Raw genomic sequence first — 9910 nt, 5'->3', positions numbered from 1 at the left:
TTCACAGCAAGCTGCAGCATGAGGTTTCAGCTACCATACTCCATCCCCCTCACTTTCCTGTTGATAGCGGCCAAGGGAATGCTGGGAAATGTAGTTCTTTCCCTGCTGCAGGGCTGGCTCTATAGGCAGGGAGCTAACCAAGGAACTACAGCTCCCAGGGCCCCCTGTTGGTTCTCAGCGCCCAGGCTGGATCCCTGCCGGCTGCCGCCCCTGCAAATGGGCTGCCCCAAGCACCTGCTTGCTTTGCTGGTGCCTGGAGCCACCCCTGACCAGTGTAAACTTTGGATAGCACTGGAGTAAGTGCAGATCACGGTGGCATTCTGCCCCTCGGAGACACACCGCCATTCCAGGCTCTGCTCCACAGAGAGCTGCCTGCTGGCCACTGGGAATAACAGAGACAAGGGGGAACCGAGTCAGACACTGCCCCGAGCCACCTGCCCCCGGGAACCGCGGAGTGGGGTGGGAAGAAAGTAGAGCAGAGAGAGAGTATCAAATCCATCGGACTCCCTTCTTCCCCACTACACACAGAGGCGAATCCAGCCCGAGCTCCCCGCTAGTAACCAGCGGGTCTGTCTCCCCAGCCCTTACCCCACACGTGCATTAGCTGGATCACCCAGCACAGCCCCCGCGGCCTCCCCATCCCTGCGCTCCCTGACAGCCCAGGGCGCGGGACACTGCTGGGTTCTCCCCTGGGGCTGGCCCGTGTGTTGGGGTCTCCTCTGCTGGAGGGATCGGGCACATTCTTCCCCCACCCCGTGTGCCCAGCCAATCAGGGACCAGCTCATTCTCTCCCGTCTCAACCGTGTGCTACTGCCTAGAACTCCTTCCCGTAGTGCCCTTCACCCTGTGAAAGCTGCCCCCGTGTGGCCAAGTGTATAAGCGAGTGCAGAATTATTTAGTTATTTTCAAAGGGGAATCAGGAGCCCAACTCCCATTGACCTCTACCAGAACTGGGTGTCCAAATCCCCTAGGCAGCCTCCATGAAGAAATGACTCCTCTCAACTATCAAACTAAAGATGTAGGGAGATATTCCTCCAAAGTACCTAGGGGATTCAGGAGCACAAGTCCCATTAATAATACTGCCCAATTATTCTTATTCATAGAGGTTCAGTCTACAAGAGTCCTTGAGTCTGGCCTCCTGTATAGCTATATCATAGGCTATTACATTTCATCCAGTTACCCATGTATTGAGCCCAACATTTCTGTCTGCCTTAAGTATCTTCAAAGGATCACAGGATAATAGAAATGGGGACTGGAATGGACCTCAAGAATTCACCTAGTTCTTCCCTCTGTGCTGAGGCAGGATGGAGTAAACCTCGACCATCCCTGACAGGTGTTCATTCAACTTGTCCTTATAAACCTCCAAAGATGGGGATTCCACAATCTCCCTGGAAAACCTATTCCAGAGTTTAACTACCCTTTATAGTTGGAAAGGATTTCCTAATTGTGGCAAAGTGAAACTGTTCTTAATGTTTCCTCTGAATACTCTAGGGGTGCCTCAGTTTCCCCTATGCATTTCTTCAGTCACTAGGTGGTGGAATAAGGGGGTGTAATTGTTGCAAAGCAAAGGGACGGTGTGCATAGGTGGCCAACACTCTGTCTCCTGGCAATTAATGGCCGGGGCCCTCCCCCCTGCACGGTGATAGCTAAAGGTGTTGGAGAACAAAGAAATCAAGTGACCTCCTGGGGCCCGGGAAAGAGACAAAGCCCAGAGGAGGAGGGGCTGGAGAGTTTCAGTTTGGGGCTGGCTGGGGACGAGGAGTGAAGTGCAGAAGAGGTGTCTGGCTCGTGGGACCCCAAAATGGTCCCGGCCGAGAGGTCCTGTTCTCTGTACCTACACGCTCTGTTTTAGACCATGTTCCTGTCATCTAATAAACCTCTGTTTTACTGGCTGGCTGAGAGTCACATCTGACTGTGAAGTGGGGGTGCAGGACCCTGTGGCTTCCCCAGGACCCGACCAGGGTGGACTCGCTGTGGGAAGCGCACGGAGGGGCAGGGGATGCTGAATGCTCCAAGGTCAGACCCAGGAAGGTGAAGCCGTGTGAGCTGCTTGCCCTGGAGACAGTCTGCTCACAGAGAGGAAACTTCACCAGAGTCCTGACAGGCTTCGTAGGGAGCAGTTCCAGAGCATCGCCTGGGGACTCCGTGACACTAATATGCAACCTAAATCTCCCTGATTGCAGATTTAGCCCATCACTTTTTGTCCCAGCCTCCATGGACATGGACAACAATGATCACCGTCCTCTTTATAACAGCCCCTATCATATTTGAAGACTGTTAATTCCATCCTCATCCCCCTCAGTCTTCTTTTCTTAAGACTAACCAGACCCATTTAAAAAAAAACATTCCTCATAGATCAGATTTTCTAAACCCTTTATCATTTTTGCTGCTGTCCTCTGGACTCGTTCCAATTCGTCTACATCTTTCTAAAAATGCAGCAGCAGAACTGGACACAGGACTCCAGCTGAGGCCTCACCAGTGCCAACTAAAATAGGACAATAACCTCCTGTATCTTACATATGACACTGCTGTTAATACATCACAGGACTGGAAGGGACCTCGAGAGGTCATGTAGTTCAGTCTTCTTCACTCATGGCAGGACTAAGTATTATCAAACATAGGGGGAAATTCAAATCAGTATCTTAGAAGTTTGTACACTCATGCGAGAAGTATGGGGAATAAGCAGGAAGAATGTGAAATGCTATTAGTAAACAGAACTATGACATAGTTAAAAGCAACAAAGAGTCCTGTGGCACCTTATAGACTAACAGAAGTATTGGAGCATAAGCTTTGGACATGCGTCTGACGAAGTGGATATTCACCCACGAAAGCTTATGCTCCAATACTTCTGTTAGTCTATAAGGTGCCACAGGACTCTTTGTCACTTTTTACAGATTCAGACTAACATGGCTACCCCTCTGATACTATGACATAGTTGGCATCACAGACACTTGATTGGATAATACATATGACTGAATATTGGTATAGAAGGATACAGTTTGTTCAGGAAGGACAGGCAGGGAATAGAGGGTGGAGGTGTTGCCTTATGTATCAAAAATGTATACACTTGGACTGAGGTTGAGATGGAAATAGGAGAGACTTGTTGAAAGTCTCTGGGTAAGGATAAAAGCGGTAAAAAACAAGGGTGATGTCATGGTAGGGATCTACTACAGACCACCAAACCAGGAAGAAGAGGTGGATGAGACTTTTTTTAAACAATTAACAAAATCATCCAAAGGACAGGACTTGGTGGTGCTGGGGGACTTCAACTATCCAGACACATGTTGTGAAGAATCATATTAGCCTTTTTCACAACTGCATCCCATTATTGACTCATATTCAATTTGTGATCCCCATAAACCCCAAGCTCTTTTTCAGCATTACAACCAGCTAGATATTCCCCATTTTGTAGTTGTGCGTTTGATTTTTTTTCAACTTCCTAAGTGAAGTACTTTGCACTTGTCTTTATTGACTTTCATCTTGTTGATTTCAGACCAGTCTCTATTTTGTCAAGGTCATTCGTCTTTACTGTAAGTCCCGCGGCTTTTTAAACCCCTTGATAATATAATAACGGGGGCCAAGATTCTCAGGCGTGACGAGTGAGTCTGGGTGCCTCGGTTTCATAGATTTTAAGGCAGAAGGGAACATTGTGATCTTTTAGTCTGACGCCCTGCGCCCCAGACAACTTCCCCAGTGATTCCTGGATTGGGCCCATGCTCTGTGCCGAGCTGGAGAAAGACATCCAGTCTTGATTTAAATACTCCAAGCTGGAGAATCCACCCACTTCCTTAGGTAAGTTGCTCCAATGGCTAATCACCATTACAGAGGTGGCACCTTATTTCCACCTTGAATTTCTCTAGCTTCAGCCCCTCCATCGGCTCTTGTCATGCCTTTGTCTGCTATATTAAAGAGCCAGTTACTCAGAAATCTCCTTCCCACCTAGATGCAGAGAGACTGGGATAAAGTTAACTTCTAAGAATTATTACAAGAATGGCTTAAATCATTCTTGTAGTCACACGCCAGAACATTGCCCAGTAACTGATGTTTCAGAGCTGAAATCAGAAGTCACTAGTATTTGTATTACCCCAGTGCCCAGGAGCCCGAGTCATGAACCAGGACCCCACTGAGCCAGGCGCTGCCCAAACACGGGACAGGAGATTCCCTTTCCCTCTTCCTTGCGCTGCCCCTCATTTCTGTGACCCGTGACCTAGAAGGGTTCCTGGCTCCTCGTGTATTTATCACCTGCAGGCTTCTCCGTCATCTCCTGGAGCTTTCTTAATCTACTTCCATTTCTCCTGCTTGAGAGGCAAGACACCTCCGCTCTCGCCCTATCAGCAGCAAGGCCCTTCCCTCCCAGACAAAATACAGACTCACTGCAAAGACCTATGCAATTCTCGTCCTCCCCAAAACACGTCTTTCAAGGCGCAACACTGCTCCCCAGCAGTTACAGTTTTTGTACAGGAGGGTGGCCACTTGAGATCCCTGTTACGCCGGACACTGCACAGACACAGTGGGGAAAAGCCCCCGCCCTGATGAGCTCACAGTCTAGACAGACAAAGTCCCCATAGACTTACAGTAGAACTGAATGGACAGTATCACTGACAAGGCTGTCAGCTGCCTCTCCATTGCTGCTCCGGGTTACCCCTCAGCACACTGAGGCCAAGGGATGGTGCTTTTCCCGGCCTACAGGACAGCGATGCAGAATCTGTCTGCAGCCCTCTTTGCTGGAGGGATCAGACACATTAATGAGCCCAGCCAATCAGGGACAAACCCCTAGTCTCAAAAAAATAGAACCATGCCCTGGAGTAACCCTTTGCCTCTGGTGTCTTAGGGGGAAAGCTGCCCTCTGCCGGGCACAGAGACAATAGACAGGTGCAACTGTATTAACCTCAATCTCCTTCCTCTTCGTTAGAAATGCTGCCCCGCTCCTGGCCAGAGACGTACACATTGAAGTGAATCCCCCTGTTGTTGTCACTGTTGGTATATTTTGTGTCGGTGTTAAATAGTTCCCTTTTCGCTGAGTTTAACTCTCTGACTTGCCTCCCCCTGGACAAAGGGGTGATCCCCAGAGCTGGGCTTCATGGGAATGGGCAGTGCCAGCTATGCACAAACACTCTGCCGCTGTCTCAGCCTTGTGTTGTAGAGGCGCAGTCTGTGGCAATCGGAGATCTGTCTCTGTTTAATCCTCAGTGTCTAATGCTCCCTCAAGAAAGGGGGCTATTTTGTGCCACTGGTGTATCTTATGTATCTCCGTTTCTGTTTCTTATGCCTGGCTGTCTGTCTCTCTCCCTGTCTATGTATCTATAAATCCACCCATCTCTTTTTTCTTTCTTTTCTCCCTGTTCATTTGTTTTTATATTTTATCTTTTCATTTCCTCCCTCCCTCCAAACCTTCAGGCTCCTTAGACCAGTGGTTCTCGATCAGGGGCACATGTACCCCTGGGGGTACTCAGAGGTCTTCCAGGAGATACATCAACTCGTGTAGACACTTGCCTAGTTTTACAACTGGCTACTTAAAAAACACTAGCGAAGTCAGTACAAACTAACATTTCAAACAATGACTTGTTTATACTGCTCTATATACTACGCACTGAAATGTAAGTACAGTAGTTAGATTTCAACTGATTTATTTTATAATTATATGGTACAAATGGGAAAGTCGGCAGTTGTTCAGTACTAGTGTGACTGGGACACTTCTGTATTTTTAAGTCTGAAAAAAGCAGTTTTGAAGTGAGATGAAACTTGGGGGTACGCCAGAGAAATCCAACTCCTAAAAGGGGAACACTAGTCTGGAAAGGTTGAGAGCCACTGTCTTAGGCGTCCTTCCCCAAGTGCATTCCCTCCTCAGCCTCTCTGTCTCAGCTCCGGACCTGTGCGATGGGGATCCTCGCACTGCCCTGCCTCACCAGGGTGCTGGGGGCTGACCGTGTCAAGGAAGGCGAAGCACGCTCAGAGATGCACTGTGGAAGAAGTAGGTGGTGTTGTCCCGCCAGCCAGCCTGACAGTTACCCTCCAGCTGGGGAGTTTTTGCACAGACTGCCAGTGCTCCTGTGTCACCGTGTCGCCACGGCGCAGAAGTAGGTGGCTGCGTCTCCCAGCTGTGATTCTCTGATATGCAGCGAGCTCAGCCGCTTCCCCTTGTCCAGCTCCGCGGTGAGGTTGGGCTCCTTGGTTTGTTTCCCATCGGACACCAGAATCAGCAGGGAGACAGGCTGGCCTCCGGGAAGCTGCCTGAACCACTGCAAAGTCCAGAAATTGCTCGTCGTGTAGTGGCAAGAGATGCTGCCGTTCTGCCCTTCCCAAGTGACCGCAGACAGGTTCTGGTGCACCTCGGCCTGGCAGCTCCCCCCTGTGGGCAGAAGGCAAAAGACACACCCCATAGATATCAGGGCACCTCTGCCCCGTTCACACACTGGCCGGATGCAAAGCCCGGGGGAGTTTCTCTTCATTTTCAGGGGCTATGCATCTGGCCCACCACTGCTATTTTCCTATATTATTATATTCCTACATAGCTATAATCTGGAGTTAGGGGTTGGTTTTAAGGGGTTGGCCCTAGATTATTGCTGGCTGCGAGATTCCCAAAGGCACAATAATAAGAGGCAGCCCCTACCCCAAAGAGTTTACAGATTAAGTAGCCAAGCAAAGGGTGGGAGCGGAAACTGAGGCACAGAAAAGGGAAGGAAATCCAGCAGGACAGAGCTGGGGATTGAACCCAGGAGTCCTGTATCCCCAGTAGAGAGAACAGTGCCTGGCTAGCAAACCACAGGGGAGAGCCAGAGAATCAGTCCTTGCTCTCTTATATCCTCCATCACCCTTCAGCATCTTCTGTCGCGTTTCCTGCCCCCAGACTTACAGGGAATGTTCACCACCAGTAGCAGCAGGCGTGGGAACAGCTGCCAGGGTCTCCCCATTTTCCCTCAGCGAAGGAGCTGTCTAGCCGGGTGTTCCCCGTTCAGTACAAAAGGTTCACTCCCCTCACGGTAGATTTACTTCTCCCTCTGGGGCAAATTTACCAGCTCCGCCTCCTGAACTAGGAGCCTCTTTGGTACCCGCAGCAGCAGCTCCGGGTGGCCTAACCCAGCCAGGAAATGAGTCCCAGGGAGTCACTTTGTAGAACTGCTCTGAGCAAGTGGGTGCTGTGAGTGGGCGGAGCCTGGCTTCTAGACACAGGTGGGTTGTGGGGAGGAGCGGGGGCTGTGGGGGCAGCTTGAGTGATGGGTGGAATTTGGAGAGGGCACGGGCCTTGGATTTGCTCGGACTGTCGGCCTGGTTTAAATTGGGCTGAAATCTGGCTCACAATCTGAAGGTTACCTGCCCCCCCCCCCTCCTCAAATTTGCCCCTTGATAATAGAAACACTCTTTGCTCTGAATTCAGAGGGACATGGGTACAGGAACCAGCCTGTTCACATCTCACTCGTTGTGCCCATCGGACTCGTCCATTCTCAACAGCAGGTTCCCCCGGCTCTCTTCCGCAGAGATCCCAAAGGGGACTAAGGGAGTTGGGTGCTCAGCTCTTTTATGCCTCTTTGAAATGTGCATCCCTGCTGGGCCTGACTGGCCCCCGGGACTACAGCCAGAGGCAGCCACATTGCCTATATTATATTGGTGCCACAAACTGCTGAAGAGGATGAGCCTTTTCCCTCCCCTGAAATGTAACCCCAGTGAAAGTATGGTAATGAAATGGGCGACAGGGGATGGATCACTCGGTGATTACAAGTTCTGTTCATTCCCTCTGGGGCCCCTGACACTGGCCACTGTCGGGAGACAGGACACTGGGCTAGATGGACCTTTGGTGTGACCCAGTCTGGCCGTTCTTATGTTCTTCAGTAGATTTCACGTGTCTAGATGAATAATCCGCAAGTATAAGTGTCGCGGGCTCCTTATACACAAGGAAGTGATGTTTCCTGCTGTGTCAGGAATGACAGTGATTTCCTCAAAACGATCTTATATTTGAGTGTTTGGTTACTAGAATGTCAAGTATCAGAATTGAGCCGTGTTAGTTTGGATCTGTAAAAAGCGACAAAGAGTCCTGTGGCACCTTATAGACTAACAGGCGTATTGGAGCATAAGCTTTCGTGGGTGAATACCCACTTCGTCATATACCTAAACAAATAGTGAGAACTCTGTTTTTCTCCGACAGACTCATGTAGACATGTAACTAGATTTCCTGCTGCACGTCTGTCTATGCATCCATTTAGCCATCCTGCCCGCTGCTTTGTCCATCCCTCCCTCTTGCTGCACTCTCTGTCTATGCTGACACTCATCTCCGTGATATGTGAGCGCTGAGAATAAAATCATTTCCCACAGAGGCGCGAGGGCTCTACAAGTCTTTGCACGCACGCACATACCCACCTCCCTGACAGGCGGCAGTGGGTTTTGTCCTCAAAGCACACTAGTACAAGTACACAGCTGAGGGCCCAGGCTGGCTGCTGGGGAAGTTGCACCGGTGGGTGGTTTCCAAGGCCCTGGGGAAGGAATCTCCCTGTTCCCAGCCACCTGTGATCCTTAATCTCATGAGCTGCAGGGAACCGCCTGGGACCTGCTGGTAGCGACATCAAGGAAGCAAAAAGGTGGTTATAAGCCACTGGCCGAAGAGGGTAACAAGGCGAAGCGCCAGCCTGTCTCACTAGCAGGCACAGAAAATTGTATCAGGAATTTTTATTAAAAAGATGAGGGGAAGCGAATGAAAACAGGATTTCAGTGAAACGCAGATTGATGCAGCTGAAGGGGGTTGGAGTGAACGAGCCGCTAGGGGGCAGCAGGGGGTAAGGGATATGGGGACGGGGTCTGGTTTTACCCTCAGGTGTAACCCGCCCCAGAATGGCTTGGCCGATCCGTTGGCCCTGGTGTTCCATCTCCAGAACAGGCTGGTGCTGCACTGTGATTATTCCAGCAATCGCCTACGGGCTTCCCTAGGCAGAGTGATAGGTGCTTTAAAAACAAACAGCCACAAAGGCTCCCTGCCCCTAAGGGATTACCTGCGCAGCAGGGAAAGGCAGACAAGGGGATGGGAGGGAAACATGCACAGAGAGTAGAAAGGACTTGCCCAAGTTAGGTTCTTTAGGGAAGAGACTGGGCTTGTGGGCTGTACTTCTACACCCCCTAGGGCAGGGGGTAGGGTTTAGGGTTATGGTGAGGGTGAACTGTCAGACTGTAGCATTCACATTTTAGTTACAGTTTTGGGTAAGGGTTAAGTATGCGGTTAGGTTTACGGTTCAATGGGAATTGAGTGTCTAGTTTCCTTAGGCCTCTTTCAAATCCCATCCCAGTTCCCTAGGAGAAACATCCAAATGCTGAGAATAAAATACGTCTCCACCGACCAAGTTTCAAACTCCCAGCTATTGTCGCTGCCTCAGACAAATATAAAATTCACTTCTGTAAGAGCAGCTACAACTGTGGAAACTTCATTAGAAACCGACGAAGAAAGAGAGGGGGGAGTTTGGGGGAACTCACCGCAGATCCAGGAAACACTTTGGGTTCAGGTCAGCCTCCAGCTGAGATATTGGTGTTCTTAAGGGGAGAGGGATGGGCTTGTGGACAAGGGTCTGTTCTGGGATTCAGAGACCAGCTCTGCCACAGACTGTGTGTGTGTGACGATGTGTCATCCTCCATGCCTCAGTTTCCCTAGCCCTAACCCTAGGGTTTTTTCTAACTCATGTAGGGACTGTTGAGATTTCTTGACGAACCCAGGTGTCAGCGGGATGGAGCATGAATATGTTTGCCGGCAATAATGTCTGGGATTATCACAACAAATATAATGGAATGAGGCACCCAACTCCATTAACCTCATTTGAAATGCCCAGACAGAACTCCTGAAACAATTATTTTAAATCATTTTCGTCTTTCCTCTGCTGCCTTTGCAGACAGCCTGAGTGAAACCGAAGACACAGCGCGTGGAAGGGTTTCCAAT

The 9910-nt window shown here is 50.0% G+C and overlaps 1 gene segment (V, D, J or C); it reads right to left on the bottom strand.

Moving 5' to 3' along the window:
• Positions 1-6053: 6053 nt before the first annotated feature.
• LOC128846175 (T cell receptor alpha variable 21-like) lies at positions 6054-6911 on the bottom strand. The segment is given in 2 exon segments: positions 6054-6349; positions 6854-6911. Coding segments are annotated over 2 exon segments (354 nt in total).
• Positions 6912-9910: the final 2999 nt, after the last annotated feature.

The sequence above is a fragment of the Malaclemys terrapin genome, chromosome 12 (assembly GCF_027887155.1).
Source record: "Malaclemys terrapin pileata isolate rMalTer1 chromosome 12, rMalTer1.hap1, whole genome shotgun sequence".
NCBI lineage: Eukaryota > Metazoa > Chordata > Testudines > Emydidae > Malaclemys > Malaclemys terrapin.
This window is presented reverse-complemented; position numbering and strand designations above follow the sequence as displayed.